General features: G+C 46.0%; 1 protein-coding gene across 3 annotated transcripts in view; it reads right to left on the reverse strand.

Moving 5' to 3' along the window:
- magi1b (membrane associated guanylate kinase, WW and PDZ domain containing 1b) overlaps positions 1 to 22,570 on the reverse strand; it is a 138,618-nt gene extending 116,048 nt beyond the window's left edge. For 2 of the 3 annotated variants that reach the window (XM_030092787.1, XM_030092785.1), the window contains exon 1: positions 21,785 to 22,570. In XM_030092787.1, the coding sequence (XP_029948647.1) occupies positions 21,785 to 22,082 (298 nt within the window). In that variant the 5' untranslated portion in view covers positions 22,083 to 22,570. The remainder of the gene's footprint in view (positions 1 to 21,784) is intronic. The other variant, XM_030092786.1, reaches the window with a different exon arrangement.
- Between the last annotated feature and the right edge of the window lie 336 nt (positions 22,571 to 22,906).

Genomic DNA, 22,906 nt, shown 5'->3' on the forward strand with positions numbered 1-22,906 from the left:
CATCACTTCATCATTTGGCACAGTGAAGATGAATCTTAAATGAGTCAAGAAATCGATGACAAACTTTTTCAATTAGGTGCAAAACTAATTTCCTAACTTATGTTGATCAGCCTGAAGAAGTTTGAGGAGTTTCGAAGCTTCAGATGCAACAGAAATCTACTGAACACATTACCTTACTTCAGAAATCTAACCCAACACTGAGCCTGACAGTCCATTAACTCTGAGCTGAAGGAAAACCTGAATGCTGTCATACGTGAGCTGCTGAAGTCAGAACTGCCGACGTGCCCACGAGCCACAGATCACTGCCAGGTGTTCATTTGAACTTTCAGCTCCTAAATCTGCGTTTCTAATTTTACAGAGCATTTCTCACAGTAGCGCGGCCCTCTGAGGTGGCTTCCGCAACTTTCCTGCCACTTCTGACAAGTCCGACCACAGCTCTGCTTCCACGGCGGCTGAGCTGCTGCCTGCTCAGGTGTGATATGAACTCTTGAAATATAATATTTTACCAGGCGGTCCGCCTATATGAGGCCAAGCAAATCAACAGGCGCGCGAACAGAGGAGCTGTCATAGAACAGGCGGACTGTAAGCAGGGTCCAGGTAGGGCAGAGGCGAGTGGGGGAGGAACGCCACGCATGTGGTTGTGATTAGAACGGGGGCGGGCGAGCCCAGCGTTTACATTAGCGTGCCGCCTCAGGGGGCTGGGGAGCTTTATGAGGAGCCGTGCCAGTCGCCGTGCTCAGAACTGCTACGCTGGCAGTTCACCAGGCCGGACCGGACGCTGAAATGTGAAGCAGGGCTCTGTTTTCTACCCGTCTCATGCACGTGCGTTCCTCAGCATTTGGCTTTCACTGTTTTGGTGCAGATGGGAAAAATGTGCATATCTGCCAGTAGATCTTCATAATGTGTCTTTTGTTTAAGCAGTGAGTGACAAATGTCCCTGACGTATGCAAGTGTGTTTTATAAGCATCATAAAAATGAACTGTAACCAGGTTACTGGGCCACGAGAGACACAGGGGGAACCGTGACTACTTCCTAGTCAATCATTAAGTCCAAGCTTCACACTGATGACGGAATGGAATTCATATTTTTCATGACCACAAATTCTCCAGTCATTTAAATCCATGACAAAGTTGTATCTTGACATTTTTCACAGTAACATTTCAAGCTGAAAACATAACCACTGTTAGCTTACTGAACCAAGTGTGACACTCAGGATCTTGAGGGGAATACAGACATGGCTCAGACTAAGTGGCTCATACACTGTAATGAAATACAAACTAATATTCTGCTAATTGACATTTTATATCACAAACCACTTCTTTCATCAAAGAAAGAAAACTATTTACCGTGTGCACCCTTGACCTAGGATAATAAACGTCTCTCCTGCTCTCCTTGTCTTCTTGCCTGTCACTCATGTCTCTACTTCCTGGTTTCAAACTGGACGTTCCTACTGGACAACGGCGATATATGCTGGAGTATCTGCACAATTAAAGGAATGATCCAAAGCTGAAAACCTGCTGCAGGAATACTGATCAAGACTTTACTCCAATGACTTTGAAGATAAAATGAGACGAGACCACATCTTCGTCCCAACTTTAATTCCATTATAGCAGACGAGTCCAGCAGAGGAGGAGAAACAGAAGTGAAGGAAAGAGATGGATGAGGGCAGGCGGGGAGACGAGGATGAGAGAGAGTGTTTTTCTTTGACTGTGTTTGGCCTCCTCTTCGTGGAGTCATTACACACAAACACCCACATCTGACAGAACGGAGCACGCAGCATATCCATCATACGAGCACACAGACACGCCGACTCGAACAATGAGAACACAACAGCAATTTTATCTCTGAAAGTGTAAAGAGCGTTTCAGCTGTGATATTTACTTTGTTACAGGACTGATGGGATGATTAGATTCCGCTGTGCTGTTCCACCCAGATGGCTGCGCCAGCCCACAGCTCCCTCTTCATATACATCAGGTGTCGAGGGGAAAAGTGCAGGAAGCCTGTTGCGTTTATCTTTTTGTGATGAAGTCCATGCACGATAGAGGGAGTTGTGTTTTTTTTTTCTGGTCTGCCAATCCCTCCATATTGAAAAGCCTGTGTTTTGCACACCACTGTGGTAAATCCAGCTTTGGGGTTTTTACCTCCCTGCAACCACAATAACAACAATCACCTTACAAAGTCTCAACGCATCGTTTGGAAGTTTCCCCACATAACGCTGAAAGTAGACCCATATCAAAATCAATGAAGCTAATCCAATTTAGATGCTTGATACCTCACCGGCTCTGCCTTAAGAAGAAAGACTTCTATTAGGATTTCCTTCAATGGTTTTGAAAAGTGCCTTTTTTTTTTTTAATAACACCTGTGGTGAGGGAAGTTTTTTTTTTTCGATCTCATTTCCTGCTGAGTGACCAAAAGATGTCAAGTGCAGTTTTTTTTTTTTTTTTATTAACCAACAGCTACATTTCAAACAAACCTGTGACAGACGACACAGAACCTGTTTTGACCCACACCCCGCCGTCAGAGCGGATACTGCTCATTTCCACGTAAACCTGTGCATTAGCGCACTCCTTTTGTCTTTAAAACAAAGCCCTCGGAGCCATTCTCTGACAGCCGGTTTGTCCCAAACCACAACGGTTTGCAATTAAACAGATTCTAAAGGACTGCAATTAGGCTTCCAAACGCAGATAGGTGTCTTAAAAGCAGCTTTTAACGGTGGCCTGACCAATCCTGCATAGCAAGTGTGAGCAACCTCACTTTTACTTAAAGTTTTAAAGCAATTAAATGTCATCAAAACAGAAACTTGGATATAATACTAAAACAGAAACGCAGTGTGGATGAGAAAACTTATTTGTGTGATCACACCTCGCCACACGGGCATGGTCTGTGACCTGCAGCACACAGTACGATTTGTTCTGGAGAAAAAGGCTTATTGTCACAACGAGCGTGTTGCAAAATACCTGCTCGGGGCTGGAAAGGCGGAATTTGTGAGAAAAACAATGCAGCCCTACAACACGCTTGACACCACAAGAGGAAATCACTGAGATTTGTGGTTGCAGAATATTGACAGTCCACTTCAGGCTGATTAGACAAGATAGAGGGAGGCAACCGGACACTGCTGCTCCTCCCGACGTGAAATATGGAGGTAATATCTGCTGCCTTCTGTTGGCGTTTCCAGACAGCTTAATGATTCAGCGATGGCAAACAAACAGAGGCTGGACACCGAGGAGCGTAAACTACTTCAATCAGCCACACAAAAAGTATTTTTTAATAGTACTTGGGCTCCTTCGAGGTCAAGTTTGGGCGTTGTTTGGATATAATGGCTGCATCGGCTTCACAGAGCTGTCTTGAAAAACTGTAAACACTCCCGTCCTGTGTCCGGGTGTCATCTTTCTGAACTCCTCCATCTGTATCATCACTGCCAACACGCAGCCACCCATGGCCCGACAACGGCCCCGTTCCCATTCACGGTTCACCTGCTGCATGTCAGGAAAACGTGATGGCACCGGCGGAACACTGTCAACACAGCGACTGCTTAGTGTGGGAACGCAAAGAACACCAGGCACCCAGGGACCACAAGAGGAGGAGGAGGAGGAGGAGGAAGAGGAAGAGGAGGCCCAGGGCAAAGCGATACGATGGGGGCCAAATGCCCCACAGGAAGGAAGGGTGAGGGATCTTCATCTTCATCCAATACGAGAAAAAGAATGAATGACTTTGTTCAAGGGAAGAAAGGACCGGAGCGGCGAGGTTACACTCTCACGTGATGAAATTGGATTCTGGCAATATGGGCTTGGTGAGAGCGACGGAGGAGAGGAGGAGGTGACTGCAGGAGGAGGATTCATTTCACTTTCAGTGCTGGAATGACTCTCGGGGGACAGAGGAGGGGGGACTCAGGCGGTGGAAAAGCCCCTCCGATCACCTCTGCACCATGTCAGGGCTCTGTGAGGTTCCGTCAAGAAAAACCCGCCCGACGAAACAAACCACACATACTTACATTTTATGACCCGCGTGTGTTCTTTTCAACCAGTGGCAGAGCGAGAGATCCCAGGAGAAACAGGCGGAAAACCAAAATAAGAAGGGTGTAAGGAGACAATATAGTTCTCAAGACTGTGGTTCACTTTGTTTTGAACATTTGACAAGTTGGGATTTCAGATATATGCAGAAGTAGAAACTTCTGTAGGAATAATGGATGAAAAGTAACTTTTTATTATACTTTGACAAACCGCCATCTCTCTCGGTCCAAACTCAAGGACTGTTAGCTTTACTGTCAGTCAAAGGCGTTGTCTTAACGTCAATATTCCACAAATCTGTTTACCGAAGGAGGAGTGCCTCTTTAATCCAGAGCTCCCTAAATCCAGCTGACAGCAGAGTAAACAACGAGCGACTGAAAGCAGATCACCATGAACCTGGTTGGACGGCAGTTCTGATGTATGAGCAACGGAAAATAAACATCAGCTCACCTTTCCTGGCGCTGCCTGCTGCTGGTTTCGTCCATTTATCGTCATCGAGGTGAACTGCTCAATATATCGAGATATTGACTTAAGACCATATCAGTTCCATGAAATACTCATACCTTATGATGGATTTACTCGGCACCAGCAGTCAACCATGAAAACGGAGCACAAACCTCATGTGGAACTTCACGATTCATGAAAAGGCAATCTACACTTAACAGTATGGGGAACATATGGGGCTGCCGGTTTGTACTTGGAGCAGCTGGAGACAGGCAGATTTTCCAGGTGAGCAGACCATCAGATATACACACACTCACACCGCAGGGATGAAGTTCAGAATACAACTGTCCATCTGTGGAAACTATAAAGCTACTAAACCTCAAAAAGAGCGAGTATTTGCACAAGAAGGGTGTGATCTAAACCGAAAGCTTCGAGTCAATCAGTGGCGGTGTGTGTGGTTAGTCAAACGGAAAAGGACATATTCTCATTATCCTCCTCGATCAGACCTCGACTGTCCTCTGCCTGTCATTCATTTCACTATAAATAGAGCGACGAGCTCAGTGGTTAACCTGGGCTGAGCTGAAGAGCGCCAGGTAGACCCAAATACCTTCCTGTACAGCTGGCACTTAGCGGGGCAGAAAACCAGCGCCAGAAACCGGCCAGATGAGCAGGTACACACAGACACACACCAACGCAGAGTAGAATACAGAATTAAACACAAAATTAAAACAAAAATTAAAAAAACCTGATCTGTCCTCTTGTCGTGTGTCTGCTGCTTTAACGTGGAGTGTGAGAGTTTGTGCCTTCAAGCTGCCGGAAAAATGGAGCTGAGGTTAAGCAAGGATCAGTGTTGATGGGCAACATCCCACCACATTTACCGACTACACACACCGACTACACACACCCACACAGACACACAGACACACAGACACACAGACACACACCCCCATTCATCCAGAGGTCAGAGGCACTGACAATGTGTCGGGGGAGGGGAATAGGAAAATAATGTAAAGTCAGTTTTTAGGTTTCCCTTGAAAACGATGTGTAAACGGGCTGTAAAGTCATCAATGAATTAGCTTTTTTTAATTAGCTAATTGTACATTTTTTGTGAATTATTTGCAATTATTTGCATTTTTCTTTCTTTTTTAAGTTTTTATTTTTGAAGTTTCATTGCATGAATGCATTTAAACATACTTAAATTGCAGTTCAGCCCATTTTGTCTGCAATAAATATCGTGCACAGATTGATAGTGCAATAAATTTGCGATATGCTGCACTGCATTATTCTGCAGCAGGAAAGACCAGGGGGGTCGGGGGGGTTGCGTTTTTCCAAGCGGGACTTTCTCCATTTGATTACTGAGAAGAATCTTGTTAATAAAAATGACATTACTGTAGGCCCAAACTTTTTAATTTTACCTGTAACTTTTTTTTTCTAGCTACAACAATGACAAACTGAAATTGGCTTTAGTGAAAAGCCATAAGCTGACTAGATGTAAACTACATGTATATTCTGAAATATACAGTTTCTTACTATGACTTGCAAACAACTACAACGTATTCATACGACTTAATGAGTCAATCACTTATCTTCCAAGGCTTAAAAATCCGCCGTTCTACATTAATTACTTCGAACTGAGTAAACCGGCTCTATCTGTAAAAAGGAAGTAACGATTCTGAACTGTGAACAACATTATGTGACCAAGGCCAATGTGTTAATGACAAAAATATAGCCTGGAGTCCACATTTTTATGAGCCACCGGTCGCTGCATGCAGATGCGGCACTGACTCACATCCAGCAAACACACAATCCCCTTTAGAAAAACCGGGATCAAAATAGAGGGCTGTGCTATGTTTGGAGCGCCAAAACAAAGTCACTTTTATGACCTTGTTTGTGCCTTTTGGCGCACAATGATTTCGGCAACATTAAAGATCTGTATTTAGACCACACACAAGAGCAGAGTTGGTAGCGCATACACACACACACACACACAAACACACACAGACATTAGTCAAACGTCTGGGTTCTTGCAGAACAAAGCTACGCGTTTCCCTCCACTTGACTTTATAGTGAAGAGCAGAACTCTGACATCAGTTGTTTGAAAATGGATTCAAACAAGAAACGACCCAGCAAATCTTTCCTGTGGAAAAGTTTAGTGCCGTCCCCGCCGGCCCGTAAACCTTCTCAATGAACTCAACATGGCTGCACTCGTGTTCCCTTTGTGCACCTCACATGCAGTAAGAGTGGATACATTTGGGTTATTTGTAAGTTCTTGGAGGATGGATGGATGATTGAAGCTCCTAGGCAATAAATTATGTACAATAAAACAGAGATGAAATATGCTGCAGTTGGAGCAGAGGATCTGGGAGGGCGAGACTTTAACGAACAGGAGTCAGAAGCAGAGGAATCCACTGAAGATTCATAGTAAAACTGCACGTCTTTATTCACGGCGAGACTCGATGGAAGAAGGCTCACCTTCATAAGACGAATAAGAGATATCCAGATCAGTATCATGATACTTTTCCCATTTTCTTTATATATATGAGCCCGCTGAGCGGTTTCATGAAGTACAAAAAAAAGACATGAATGTTTTCTGTTTAAACCCAATGAGACGAACACAAGTGCCGGCTGTAACCGAAAAGTGTCAGATTTATTTCAGAGCAACGAGGCTCAGCAGAGACATGGAACAAATGCTGGAACTCCAAATGTCTACTGAAACTACCAACGATTGCTCCTGGTTTTATGATCTTGTCATGTTCTTTATCGTGCCGCTGCAGACCAGAGTTTAGTTTTACTTTCGCTATGGCTCAAGCGCACTGCACTCAGACAAGGAAACATTTCTTGCATGTTTTCTTTTTTCTCAGACCAACTGAATCAGATCAAACGGAATCAGTCACATGTCTTGGAAGACGTCCGGATTGTGATCCAAGTGGCTTCGAGTCTGATGCGTCTACAAATATCACAAACGGCAAATACTGGAGAGGACGACCTCAGACGTGCACCACCAGGCTGCTGTGCCTCTCCGTCTGCGCAGAGAGACGACAGGAATGCGGTCCGTCCGTCCTCCGACGGCCAAACAAAGTTATCTGCCTGCTTCATCATGAGACCGAAGGCCTGTCCTCTCCCCACCGCCGTTCGTCCACCGCTTTCCAAGTCTGCGTCCGTGTGTGGGAAGATTTTATTTAGTAATCAGCCATGCCCCTGGAGATGACCGGCGCCTCGGGATTTAGGACCCCGTTGCCGTGGCGACCGAAAGGTCATCTGACACCAATCACCTCACATGTCGTGTTTACACTGTCCAGATGAACAGAGGGGGGTGAGAGCTTTGGAGTGTGGTATTTAAACTGTGAGGAGGCGATCAATCTCCCCGCCGAGTGGCGATCGGGTGACGATCGGCCGCGCCGCCGGAGAATCTGCATCAGGCGTGTGGCAGGAAGCGCAAGTGTTGTCCGCCCTCGTGATTCAAACCGAGCGCAGCCCAGAACTCCGCCTGACAGGTGGAGCCGGTATGCCGCAGTTTCACCCCGACCTGTCCGACAGGCTCAGCTACGGGAACAATGGCGACGCACTCCAAACACACCTCCGGGCACTTTAACGTTCTAACTGCATCCAAATCAGGAACAAAAAAAATCAAACAAGAATTGTAAAATATCATCCTCGCAAACAAATGGTGTCTCGATCTACTTTCTCCACTCAGAGAATCCCCGCCCTCTACCCGGACCAGGGTTTGAATCCCTCTCGGAGCATTCTATTTTCTCTTTCTGTCCTCAAACCTCATTGAGTTTCTCTCTCTAAAGGTGCCCTGAAACGGCGATCAGAAGTCAAATTCAGCTGAATTTGTTCTTCCATGTTTCTAACAGTCCTGACCCTGCTGTGACTCGACGCGTGACACAGACGTGTCGCTGCGCCGTCAACCGACAGCGAGCTGGAGACGCTGTGATGACAAACAGTGAAACGGGCCCGACTGGCTGCGCGGGATTCCAGCCATTCCTACCAGAAGGACAATGAGGCGGCTGGAGCCCCGTGCGGCCGATAAAGACGTCGCCCAGCGGGAAGCAGAGGCGGAGTGTCCATAGGTTGCAAAACACAAAGATGTGTCACACTGTTGTTGTTGGACGGTTTCAGTGCTATAAAAGAAGAATGCTGTCTCCACGAGGCAGTATCGGACTGGATTTGGAGCTTTTAAAGTTTGTGGAGTTTTCAAACATTTTGTAAACCAGGCTCAGATGTTACCTGTGTTTTCCAGATAGTAGTATCAGTCTGAATATCAGACATTGTAATGCAACTGATACAGTACGTTACTAAAGCGCATATTAAATATCATTTGCATTTGCAACAGTTTTAGACTCAGCTTTAAAAGCAGTTTGCTACATTTCTCTCTGATGGGTTAAATGTTCTTACGAGGCGTGAATAAAGGCCAGCTTTTAAGAATTTTTAAAACTGCACATATTATGATAATGATGCCGGTTTAGCAAATTATTCCCCAATTTCTCAAAAAATGAACAAAAAAAGACGATGCTGACATTATTCACGGTTTGTGTTTGTTTCAGGCTGTTGTGCAAACCGCTTCTGGGAGCACTGTAGATGAGAGAGGAGCATCTCGTATTAGAGGGTGTGTGATGTGTGTGAGTTATAAAACTATCAGAGCAGACAGATAGCAGTCATGGAGATGTGGTTTCACCCAAAGTAAGAACGGAGAAAAAAAAAAAAGACGAGAGGAGAGATCGGGATCAAACTGAACCAAATTCAACCAGATTAAAATCTTTGACATTCTCGCCAGATACTGTCTCACTGTGAAGCCTTGTCGTGGTTTAGAAATGTGATCATCAACAGAAAACCAATGCCTCAGGTCACTTTATCACTTCTACAAACACACTGACGAGATGAGTCAATTTGCAGACGAAGGCCACGTTATTGTCAGAGTTTTGCAGGTTAGCAGGTGATTCACTCGTCTCACTGGCTGCTTTGCATCTGGAAAGCACCACTGACTACACACCCCCGACAAACGTTTCACCACAGCGAGGCTCGCCGGGCTGCTCCGTCACTTAACGTGACAGCAAGAGATGCCAGGAGAGTCTCCACATGTCCACCAGAACAAAGGTGGAGAGGAGCGAGAGAGTCGGAGATGCTCGAAATTAAATACAGAGAGAGAAAAATCCCCTGAAATAAAAGCTAAAACCACACAGACGGTGAAGAAAAGGCCAAACGTGGCGACTCTCCTGCTTATCGCGGTCCTGCCCAGACTGGTTTGTCCAGCTGTTCTTCTCTGATAACATTGTTCAGATGTGTGTGGTTGTGTGTTTTCTTTCCAGAGCGGTGAGGCCAGCTCAATTCGAGCTTCTGACAAACTTCCACTTTTCAGAAACGCGAGGGGTCGACTCCAGCGCGGGCCCGTCATGCGCCCTGCACAAACAACACAGCCGCATCGGTGCGTTATCCGCAGTGAGTCAGCTCGCAAATAAACCACGATCCAGTTCCAAGTGTCTTCTTATCAGCCCATTTACATCAAGAAGAATAGAAATCAAGCGGCCCTGAAGAGAAGCAGAGCGTCTGCGTGCAGCCAGAGCCTAAGAGCCCCACAGGGAAATTAGATTTCTCCTCTAATTTATGAGCTCCAGAGCCCGGCAGAGCACGAGGACGGCGCGGAGGGGACGTCTGTGTTCGCCGACAATCTCCTCTTTCAGTTTTTCTAAGCAAATAGGCGATTGTCTATTTGTTAAACAGATTGGTGCAATGCATCACCGGTATGTGAGGTGTCACTTCACAGCAGGGGGGGCAATGAGTGGGAACATCAAAGAGAGAGAGGAAGGGTGGGCAGAGGTCTGAGACAACAGAGATACAAGGTTTTAGAGCCAATACTGACGCTTGCCATCATTTGACGAGGTGTCTCATTGAAATAAGAAGACTTTATATAGGAGCACAAGTCGGAGCACATTAAACACTGAAGTAATTCAGCGACATTTCATTGCAAATAACGCTACAAGAATGCAGAAGTGTATTTTCAATCACTGTGTAAAGTCTTCTCCAGAGGCTGCCTGTGTAAATCCAGCTGATCGGTGACTTCTGGGCAAGGTGCAGGAGTACCAAAGCATACCGGGAGCCGATAAAATAACTGCCAGTGACACACAGCAGACACCTGAGACACCAAGACACTGATGCAGGACAGACCAGCTATGTAAACACTGCATTCCTGCTCAGAGCGGGCGGCTGGGACACGCTGTCTGCGGACACGTGTGTGTGGTGTGTAAGGACCCATTTATACAACGTCATTTCTGCTGTTTCCGTGTAAACGGGCATCGTTTTCGAAACACCAAACTTTTCTGAAATTAAAAGGGAAACAAAAAAGATTCTTGCATGAATCATCAGGAAGACAAATTTACACAATAAGAAAGCTCCAGGTCAAGCCTGCCGAGCAGTCATTAGATAAAGTCAAAATACAGGCATGATGACAAAGTCTGGCGAAGTGCGTGTGTGTGTGTGTGTGTGTGTGTGTGTGTGTGTGTGTGTGTGTGTGTGTGTGGAGTCATAACCTTGCTGTGTGGCACCATTTACATGTGGGTATGTGATTCGGGAGGCGACAGTGACACACGGCTCAACCACATCGTGTTTTCTCTGCCGTCTGAGAACTAAATGATCCACACTGTGGAAGAGATCTGAGAGTGGAGGCACGACACACACACACACACGGTTTGTTTTATTGTTATTGCAGTCGCAAAGTCCAGAGTGTCTGATCTGTAATACAGAGGAGGAATTGAAAATGGAATATTAAACTAAGAATCAAAGTCAGCATGCATAAAGGAAACAAGACTAAGTTTATATCTTCTCTTGTTCTGTGCCAAAAATTAAATTATTGGAGTATTTTTTTCACAAAATAGTTAAACTATCTGATGATTCATTGTACATCGAATATAAGGTCTGCGGGCCAAAACCGGCCCGCAAGAGGCTCCAGTCCGGTCAAACCACCAAGGAAATTGTTAAACACTTAAAGAAAACATTAAAATTTTAACACGTTGTTAAGAACAGTGGGCATCACACAACGGAGAGACCGAAGCCGAGATATCAGCGATGCTGCTGTGAGAGTAAACTCGTGCATTGCTCCCAAACCGGCCTCAGAGCTACTCTGTCAGGGTGAGTTTGTAGAAACAGGCACGCAAGAGGATGCAAATTGCAACAGACAGAGGTTTTCTGGACATTTCACTGTATTTTGCATCATTAAGTTGGCTGTATGTTGAGTTTGCGGTAATGCTTGATTTGGAAATAAGAAAAGAGTTTAAAAATAAAGGATATGATCCCAATATTTTATCAGTCCTGGCAACTCGAGATGAAACGGGTCTGGATTTGCCGCTGAATTAAAATATTTGGCACGTCGATATTAAATGCAGATTTTCCTAATTCTGAATTCGGTTGAATTTAACTTCGACTCCAGACATCAGCTTGACCCGACGGGGGTGTTTAGAACACCTCTAAATCTCCCTAAGAAAGGGTTTTCACTGGAATAGTTTCATATTCATAAGTGGCAAAAGCCAGTATTCTTGGGTTTCCGAGCGTAAATGTGATCCTGATGAGATCTGAACATCAGTCGTCGTCTCCGCTGGGAGACGGTAGAGGAATTAAACACTCACAAGTCCAACATGAACCGATATTCAACAAACCCCACATGGACAGCTTTTAATGCAGATATAACACTGTCCCACTGCCTCAGATTGAATGTGAATATTGCACTGAGTGTTGGAAAGCTCAGGCTGCACAGAGCACTGAATCTGTTTTACGGCTGCTACAGGAAGGAGCGGGGAAAATGAAAGAAAAAAAAAACTCCTTTAAAATGGATTTAACTATATGTCAAAACTCACACTAGCAGGAGCTGCACCATCTCTTCTCCTTTAAAGAAGAGGATTATCATAGCTGTGCCAAGAGTCACAGAGCAAAATTTTACATATAAAGTGTGATATAATATGAGCCGTAATCTTTTAATTCCAGCATCTACCATCGGCTGCATTTACGTTTTAAAAACGGAGCAGAGCAATGACCACAGACTGAGAATATGCTGCTAACATGGAAGAAATGAGCAGCTCTGAAGTAGCAGAAGTTAGATTTTCAAACGCAAATAAAACCAGAATCCGACACGGTTACAGGAGAAACGGGAGTCGTCCTGGAAGCAGAGGTCGGCCGTGAACATCTGGCGGTCTCCACTCTGTGACCTCCAACACTCAGTCCTGCTATTGTGTTTGCTGATTACTCTGCTTTTCCAATGAAGATACCATCAGTAACCTGCTATAGTTTATTCACTTTCCTAGTTTAATGTAATCAAAGGGCAAGTGCGTGCACTGGCTCCCCAAGGGAGGAAAATAAGAACACACTGTGTTGTGAGTAGTGTGTGTATGTGTGTGTGTGTGTGTGTGTGTGTGTGTGTGTGTGTGTGTGTGTGTGGGTGCGCTGACCTTCCAGAAGCCATATGCAGACTGACCTTTCTGGACAACACTCATAAAAACAACGGACAATGAAAGTCGGTGCAGCCGTGATTCAAACACAGAACTGCTAACCTGTTTCAGAGACGAACCACCGAGAACCACTGGACATAATTTGAAAGCAATTTGCATTTATTTTTGCGAGGCCATTATAAAGTACCGCGAGTTCAGTCTCGGCTGCCACGACTACAGGATGAGAGAAATTCTTAAGGAAAGAAAAAAAACAAAAAACATAATAAATCTATTTTCACACATTACCGGTCATTAAGGGAGCGATGATAAAGTACCAGCTGTGCTTCCGTCCCCACTGCTGCGCTCCTGAAAACCGATGCAATCATGACCGCACATGTTCAGGATTTCCTGCTTCTTTTTCTGGCTGCCATTGTTCTGACAGAAGTAAACAAGCCGAAATTACACTTAAGCTCAAAACTCAATATGACGACTTCAAATGAGGCCTCTCTCTGGCAAACCCCAGTCAAGGAAGCATGGAGTTCCATTCAAGCCAATCAGGTTTAAGTGAGTCAGGATGGTTTTGTTGGATGTTCCTTGAGGAAGCAGTGGCCAGAAGTTAAAAGTGCTGATGACAAAACGACATCATGAAGAAAAACTGACAATAACTATGATATAAACTTTTATCTCTCAAGAAAGTTTCACGGCACCTATAACGCAGAACACTTGTTTCGGTGGAGGACTGACAGTAAACTCACCTTGGTTCAGGCTTCAGGGCCTTTCTACTCAGTTTGCATGTTCTCTCCATGTGTGGGTTTCCCTCAAAGGAAACGAGGGTGTGTGTGACTGTGTGTGTGTGTGTTTCGCTGTATCACTGGATACCGTCAAAGAAACTACCTTTCATATAAGCGACATTCGTCTCTATGGCGATGGGTGGTTCAGTGAGCGTCCAGCTCGGAGACGGTGTGAAGAGACATCAGACCTGTGTGAGACGGCGTGTTCCTGGGTTGATAAGTGCTTTCAACAGCCGCCTGGTTATTACTGAACAATCAGAGCTGGGAGACCACCAACAAAGCTGCAGACACAATCTGATCCACCCTGAAATCATGTGAGATTACTGAAGCTGCTGAAGGTTTGCAGCTAATTGCAGGCTGAACATGTTCCAGGAGCAGAACCGGGCCACCGTCACGTGTATTTCTAGATGGTCAGAGTGCAGTAAACGCCTCAATGATGAAATATTCATCAGATACTAAAAGACCTACTGTTAATTCATCATATCAGATTTTATTGACAAACCACAGATCTGTCTTCCTGATTCCATGTCGTTGAAAGCGTTCTCCCCCTTCACAGCGGCTGCTCCTCACATAAAGGCGTCTTCATTATTTCGCCACACACTGTCACCCATAACTGCTGTGAAATGACCTGCTCGACCGATCTTTTCATTCTCAGACCGGAGCAGGGAAAGAGGACGGAGCGGGTTGGAGGGCGGGGGGGGGGGGGTCTCACTCAGAATAGACTGCCCCTCAATAACAGCCGTCACAATTCATGTAGTCAGATGACAATAAGCATGGAGGAAAGATTAAGACAGCGGCTGAATGGAGCGAGGAGGATGGAGGAACGGGGCCGGGCGGCGGTCTGTGCTGCAGAACCGGGGACCGTCTGGGAGCTTTAGGGGGGGGCTTTGTGAAACGGGAGCGCTTGTTTGCTGTTGTGGACCAACAGACAGACATGTCTAAATCCTCTTAATCGGGGCTGGACTCTTCTCTAAAACCTGCAGATACTCCCTTGTTTTGTCTGAGTGTGCACGTGAATGTGCACGAGTAAGCTTCCTGAAGATTTCACATGAGGGGGGATTTGTGTAAACAGACCCGGCCGCCTCAAAGAGAATGCAATTAAAGGTAAAGAAAAGGAGGAAGCAGCCTGTCGGAAAGGGGCTTTTCTTTTTCTTTTCTTTTTTTTTCTCCAGATATTTTAAAGGAGCCTCCAAAGATAAAGGACTGAGTTTCTGGGCGCTAACTCAACTAGCTGACGATTAGCTTCGCCGGCTACCAGCTAAATCCATATAAGCCACTAAGTGTCTTTTAACTATCACGCATCAGGAGAAGTCAACGAAAGTTCGGAAAGCACTTAATTCGCATCCGTGTGGAGGAAAAAGTCCCCGTTCATTTACGTCGAACTTTAAAAAAAAACCATCAAGTTTTCAGGAGTGGCGTTCTTCCCGGGCGCTTGGCGGGCTCCCGGGCTCCCGGGTTCCGTCTCAGCCATATTAATATCGCCCACAGCCACGACCGATCCCGTCACTCGGCGTCCTGGTGGAGCCCGCTGGAGGCACAACCACATCTCATGTGAGTTTAACAGCAGCCGAGCTGACAGAGAGACTTGGCCACGTCAGCCCGTCTGGCACGCACACTCGCAGATGGCTGTGAGCGCGCGCGCGGCCGCGATCTGCAAGCATGCATATGATCCGATTCCTGGCTGAACACGAGAGGGAGAACAAAAGTGAAGCGGCTGCCGCTCGGTGTCTCCGCACCAAGTGTCATTATTCACCGACTGACTCCACATCCGCCCCGACTCCACTGGAGAAAGCCTGGAGAGCAACTCAGAGCAGCTCTGACACACTAAACGCAACAAATATCAACGTTTTTGTAGCGGAACCCGAGGATGTTAACGAAATCCTGGGCATGAGGAGATCATCAAACAGGTGCTTCAGGAACTGAGAAAAGCAGAAAACGATAACTTCACGATTTTATCCATCTGTAATGTTCAGAAAAAAATAAACAGCCATTTCTTCTTCATGTTCTCATTTCACAAGAGGTGCTACAATCGTCACACAAAGCTTAGGAAGTTCACCACTTCTGCGGTTGGAGGCTAATTTGAGCCTTAAAAAAACAACCTGATAGCAGGTGGATTATGTTAAACAGACAAGGCGAAGTGTCGACTGCCTTCTGGCTACATCCGTCGGCTCAACCTGGACTCTGGCTGCGTTTGGTTTCCTGAACCAACGCAGAACGCTGTTCAGTCTGAGACTCATCAGGAGCTCATCGTGATTCCTGAAGGACTGATCTGAGATCTGATCTGATCGAGTTCCAGAGCGTGAATTGAGCCGAATCATCGGTAGAGAATGAAGGGTCACTAAAGGCCGCTGTCAAAAACCTCCATGAGACGACTGAAGATCAACGATCACATGAGCAGTGCTTTCACTCTTGTCCCCAGGTTACCTTATCAGTTCAGTCATCTGAAGTTCCTCACACCATCTGAAAAGCAGAGCGGTTTGTTGACGGTTTGGTTTTGTTCTCCTTCACTTCTATGCCGATTGAGGTTCGTGAATTTAAAGAACTAAGCCTCTTTTTCCGTTCGCAGTCAAACACGGTGAATGGAAATAATCTATCACCGACATATTTTTGCAGCCTCACAAGGAATAAAAAGGTTCGCCAGCCGAGGTCACTTCTAGCTGCTCTTCAGTGAATTAAACTGACGTACATTAAACAAGCAATAAATAAAGTTGAACTTTTATTAGTAATTTATTTCTTTTTAAATTCAACAAAATTCTCCAAGTGAATCTAAGGTAAAATACACCTTTGAAATGCACAAGCGTCTTATCGAACAGGGAGGACCTGGTCTAGACTTCTGTGACCGAGCCCCCCGGAGTGTGAGGGAAAGTTCTTATTCCTGCTGTGCTGACGGTGATCCAGAAGTCGTTGACGTCTCGGAGTGGGCAGAACTCTTTTGGAACAAATTCAGGGAAATGACATGTTGGCGCACATCCCTCTCCCGTACAAGCACACAGTTTGAGGCGAGCGGGCGAATCTTCAAAGCGAAGAGCCTCGCTCGCCTCCCCCGCCCCCGCCAGAACTCGCCATCGCCGATGAGTTGGCCTTTCTCTCCCGCTGACAGAGTGTGAAACTGCAAGTGCCAAGTGTGACCGACTCCGATTGGCGCTCAATGCAGCGGCCCACACTCCCGAGTCATTAGGAAGAGAAGAGACCATTCTTCGGCAAACAAGGGACGGAGACGGCGCGCACGTGTGCGCATATGCTCTTCCTTAGCGGGATTACAGACGGCGCTGCATTTCATGGTCTGTTCAGCCGCTAACCGAGTGTCCCTCCAGTGTGTTCCACGGCGCCGTGCTCATACTGCTTATAGTGTACACCTACCTACACCTCACACTCACACACATGGGTAGAAAAACACACACACACACTCAAATTAAAGCCAGAAATCTCTCCTAAAGCTGGCTGTAATGGAGGAAGTGAAGCCGTCCCACCGCTGTCAGGGAATACAAAGGTGGAAGAAGGCGCAGGGCCGAAGAGAGGGGGGGGAAGGAGGTGGGGGGGCGGTGCGTCTGACTTCCTGCTGGGAGAGAGGAAATAAACACTTCCATATGCAATCCCTGCCAGGCACACTTCCACAGACACACAGAATCAGAGTCAACGCTCCGACACGGTGCTGTAAATGTGAGCGGGAGGGGAACCAGTTAGCAGCTCCGCTCGCTCTATGAGGGAGGGAGGAGATTCTCTGCAGCCAGAAATTTACAGCGGAGCGAGGCCTCGTTCATCACGCCGGCCACTTCATATGAATGCGGCTCGGAAAGAAATACGCACAGTGGGAGCGGTGGCACGGTGGTTTCCTGATTGGGAAGGGAGAGGGATGGTGGGAGTTTTTTTTTTTTTTTTTTCTTGCTACATGAGGAGGATTCAGATTTCAGTGTGTGTGTGTGTGTGTGTGTGTGGTCACGTGCTACTAAACTCCTGCCTGGGGAAACCCGTGAACTCTGGGCCACTGGGCCATTTTATTCCCGTAAAACACACACTGTCACACAGACAAAAAAAAAAAATTGTCTGACGTTTCTCTAGAACAGTGTTTTTCAAACTGTGGCGCAGGTCTCCCATAGGGGGCGCCAGAGAGCTTCCAGGATACACCAGCGGGAAAAGCCAGGGGGGTCAGAGGGATGCCTTTTCCTTTAGATTTTTGAGAAGAACTTATAAAAGTTTCATGAAGTCAATGATAAAAGTTCAACGCTTAAGTTGGATTTTTATTACTTTAGCTCATCGTTGTGTTTTCAGTGTCTCCGAGCCCCGCCGTCGTTTAAACACACACCCAAAACGCAACAAAAGTTTACGGTTTCCACTTGGAAAACTGGCCAAAGTTTGCTGCAGCTGGCATCTTCTCCTGACAACGTACCAGCGTCATTAGCGGCACATACTTACCCTCTTTCACCTTAAATTCATTAAAATGCTAATCAGAAAATTAGAGCCTGTGAAGCGGTACCAGCTCACAGGCTAATACACACACACATACACTCGTATATTACCATACGCAGCATGCGTCCTCACATCAGCCCGAGCGTGACACTAATCTGCTCTCCATCTGAAACATGTCCGTGGTGATCTGATGTGTATTATCCATCGAGTGGGGCAGGAGGTCAGCTCCTGATGAAGATTATCCACAGAGAACTTACAGCTTTTATGAGATTGGAACCTTCTTATCATAATGTGAGTGTCTGTTTGCAAACACGGAGGGGCCGTTGTTGTCATTACACTGCATATTTGTGAACGTGTGAAACACGGAGGGGGCATTAAACCGCAGCGTGGATCAGTCGGCGGTCGGAAGCTGAGCAGTGAGAGCACATGTCAGTGTTTGTATGTGGCGCTTCCTAATTACATAATCCTGTTATTTTTCCCACAGCCTCCTGCACACAGTCTCCTTACGGCCAGAGCTCAGCCGAGGCTCAGGAAGGGTGTGTCGTCGGCATGTGTGTATTGTCCCGTTCCACCGATAACCAAAGCAAACACTACAATCTCTGCAATGGAGCCGGTTGAAGCCCTCTTATCAGCTCAGACTGGAAGAACTTGTGTGTGTGTGTGTGTGTGTGTGTGTGCGAAAATACTGTTTTAGCTTCTGAACGCTGCGTCGATACCTCCACTCGCGTCTCTTGATTAAAGTGAGAAAGTGGCACAGGCTCGGGGTAAAATTAGGTCGCTCAGATTTTACAGATGGCCCCTGTTGCCAAGCATATTTTCCCAATTAAGGCTGATTAGGGAGGGAAATTCCCAGACACCGTGAATTATTAAAAACTTGAAATGGAATCTGGTCATGTGACGTTGTAAAGAAGCGACACCGCCCGACATTCCCAGATGGCCACTGGGGGAGAGAGGAGGAAAACAGGGTGTGGGGGGGGCCCCGAAACTTCTGATTGGTCCAAAGTCAACTGCCAGTTTCCTGCTATTGTTTGAAGTTATTATAAAGTGCACAAAAAAAACTATGAGGCAGGAGTTGACACAGCTGAGGGAGGGGAGTTTTACATTCTGACAGCCATTATTATGAGCTACGTACCAACTCCAGCGCCAACCAAGCTGATAAACAAAAATCTGGACATTTTCATCAATTTAACAACATTATAAGTAGAAGAGAAAATTTGGTTCCATTTCAATTCATCTGCTCAAAATGACACAGACTAGTGCGGTAATTTTGGGATTTAAAGGGACTTCCATGAAAGCAACTGTATAAATAAACACAAATGTGCCAATGTTAGAGTTATTAGCAGAAAGAACACACTAAAAATCAACATTTACTTAAAGAAATTGCAATATACTCTGTGCATATCACAATATATTGAACCAGAGCATCACTGTCTGGGTGCATTTCAATTAATTATTGATATTTCACAGCTCCAGTAGTCATTTTTACTACTTTTATTTAATTACCAAACCAATCTGCATGCAAAGTAGAGGCAGACCTCCACCCTGCAGCTCCCTTCATGTTAGACATTTGCCTGAAGACGATGTGTTCATGAGAAACTGGGAATTGCGAAGTGGGAAAAATACATTTGCATACATTTTTCCCCCACTCATGCCATGGCTTTTGTGTGTGACGACAATGCTGCATCTTCAGTTGGGCTGACTTTTCCGAACTGGAACATCCCTCCACATGCTGATAAAGACACTAATAATCACATTCCTTCTCACAACTCATGAAACACACTCGCAATTTGTAACTATGAAGCTTCGCAGAGATGGTGTAAAGCATCAGGAATGCTGACCGGCCTGCAGGATCAAGCACGGCCATAACATTTTCTTTCCTCTTAGAAACATAAACCACAGAGACCCAGAACTGAAAAGCATGCAGAGGTGCTAGTGAAATAGCATGAAGACATTTTTTGCTGCTCAGGCTCCATTAAGATCAAACCAGGCTGCTGCACTAAAATGACCCGAAACAACAAAAACACCGGCGGTATTAATAATTGCTGGATAAGTTAGCAGCAAACAGCAGTGGCCAGAGTGGAAGTGAACCGTAGAGCTTCGTCTCATCTCCCTCTGGTTGATGTATGCAATGTGAACTCTTTGAAAATCAAACAGAACAAAAGGAAACACGTGTTCTTTTCCCGTTGTCGCCGTTGATGAGACGAACCTTGTTACGACAGCCTGAACCTCCTGCTGTGAGAACAGGCAGGATGAGTTTGGTAACATCACTGATCAAAGGTGAAGTCCCGCCTACCTGCAAGGTCTAATCAGCCAGTGAGGGAAAACAAGGCACACCTGCTTGATATCAGTTCTCTTTTTTTTTTTTCACCAAACCTGGAAACCATGTGATCCCACTGTTTACAAAAAATCACTGTTTACTTGTTTGATGTAATAACGTGAACCTCGGAGAACAACTGCACTGAAAGGACAAGGACGCCTTTCAGATATCAAACCCTGCACCTTTCTGAAGACCCGGCTTTGGACGAAGCTTCGGGCGATCGCAGGTTCTGAATATGTGAAGCTGCCCTTGAAGAGTCGCTGCTCTTTTCCCAGTCCCCACAGAAAGTTAAGCGGGCTGCGAGCATCGCCTCAGCAGTCTCAGTGTCCACGCTGAGAGCCTGTCAGAGCAGGTCAGCGTCAAACCGCCTGGCCGAGCATGAGTCAAGCTGACCACGGACGAGCCAGACCAGCCGGACGGCGGCCTTTTCCGCTCGCAGTCTGATGTTCCTGCTGGAGAAATGCTGCTCGTCGGAGGAGACCCGCCCACCAGTTTTATAGTTTCTATTGTGAATGAGTAAACTGATCTCCTCTCTTAATCAGTTTCACCTGACATTCCTGCAGGCTTCCATATTGAGACCAGGTTCAGCTTAATTAGGATAACCTGAATTCAGAGCAAGTCGAGGGATGAGTAGATCCTCAGAGGGTGACATATTTCAGGTACTGTCAGTAGGTGTCTAGTCAGCACAGGTACACAAAGCATCCGGAAAGCCTATTTTTTTTAACATTTCATAGACTGGAGAGGAGCTGAGGCAACAAATGTGTAGGCAGAAAGGCGACTGAACAGGTGGAAAATGTCACAAAATCCTCAAGATGTCAACAATTCCTCTACATTTCTCCATTGCTTAATTAAGTCTGTGCTTGAATAAAGCTTTAAACACATCTGAACGGGCTTTTAGAGTGGATATGCATGTTTCAGCAAAAACGGGATATTTTACCCCCACACCTGACATAACCTATTTGCCCAAATCTGCTTAATCGTGACACATTTCGTATCCACAACTCCGTCCATAAAAACCTTTTTTTTTTCATTTAGCACTATTACGCACGAGTAAAGGTTTGTATTTGGATGAAGTTGTAAGGATACTTTTATCCTTTAAATAAGCCAAATTGGTGACTGGAATAACATGTTTCAGGAAAAAAGTTGGAATTTTCTCTCACGCTTGACACAGTCAAATCAGTTCACTGAAGAGATACTTCACCTTGCACAGTTACGCACGGTTAAAAGTTTGTATTTAGATACATTTGCAACAATATTTTACAATTTGAAGTGAGCCGATTTGAAAATGCGATGTGTATGTACCAATAGGGAAAGTTTATTACATTTCCTTCAACCAATATCTCACTTTATGCAGCCCACAAACTCAAACAGGAGAAGTTTGGAGGGAGTCCGGCCGGCTCTTACCTTGCCTGACAGTTTTCAACCTGACGGGTCCTCTGCAGTTCTTGATCACGGTCTGTACGTCGTATAAGGGTAATCCCGAGATGGAGAGGTTCTCCACCTCCAGCAGCAGCTCCCCTTCGTTTAATGTTCCACTTTGGTAAATCAGCGGATCCGCGTAAAGTGGCCCGATGTAGGCGAACTCTCCGTTCTCCGCGCCGCCGCGCAGTGGCACGCTCAAGTCACCGCGGGCATCTTTGGCGACGGAGCACTCGCTCACCCTGGAGGTCCAGTGGTTCTTCTTCAGCGCGGGTTTGGACATCGTTTAACAGTTTCGAAGCCGGGTCACGGGCAGCGGTGCGTCTCACAACTTGGATCCGAGCGACGCGCAGCAAACTTTCTCTCTCTTGCACTGGAGCATGAGAGCCTCTGGCTGGACGGTCCCGCCGAGCATGGAAGAAAAATGAAAACAAACAAATCAAGCCATTCCTGTCGGTCCCGAAGTGACTCCTTACAGTGTGGATATTGTTCTCATCATTTTCTCAACATCCCCGCTGATTAATCCTCCCTTACCGATGTCATCTTACATCCGCCACGGTCCCACTCACGAGCCGCGCGCGTCCAACTCTGCCAAATCCTCCCGGTTCTTCTTCAAAACTCAATTCAAATGGCGTTTCTTTCTGCCGCACAGATAAAAGTGACCGTGTTCTCTTGTCTCCGGGTGACACCGCTGACTTTTCCCCGGCGGTCGGCGGCGTCCCGGGCTCCTTTATCCAGGTACGTCCGTCCGTGTCTCCGCCGCGCGCACACTCCGCCAGGCTGCTGGCCGTGCTGCGTTCACGGACCGTCGGAACGCTCCGCAGGCTGGAAGTTTGAAAACCAAACAACATATTGATCAGTAAAAAAAATATATAAATATACACCCATCACCGTTTAATTCTGCAAAACAAACATGTTTCCAATCTTATTCATGTTTCATACCAACTTAAATTGACGTTCCATGTAAAATTTACAGAATGCGCAAAATCGATAGATTGCACAAGTTTCAACCTGAGCAATCTGATTGCATGCTCATTTATTTTGGTAAAGTGCGCAAGATTTGCACAAATAACGGATTTATTATTTGCAATCAGTAGATTTTGCAAA

Source organism: Salarias fasciatus, chromosome 5 (assembly GCF_902148845.1).
Source record: "Salarias fasciatus chromosome 5, fSalaFa1.1, whole genome shotgun sequence".
Classification (NCBI taxonomy): domain Eukaryota; kingdom Metazoa; phylum Chordata; class Actinopteri; order Blenniiformes; family Blenniidae; genus Salarias; species Salarias fasciatus.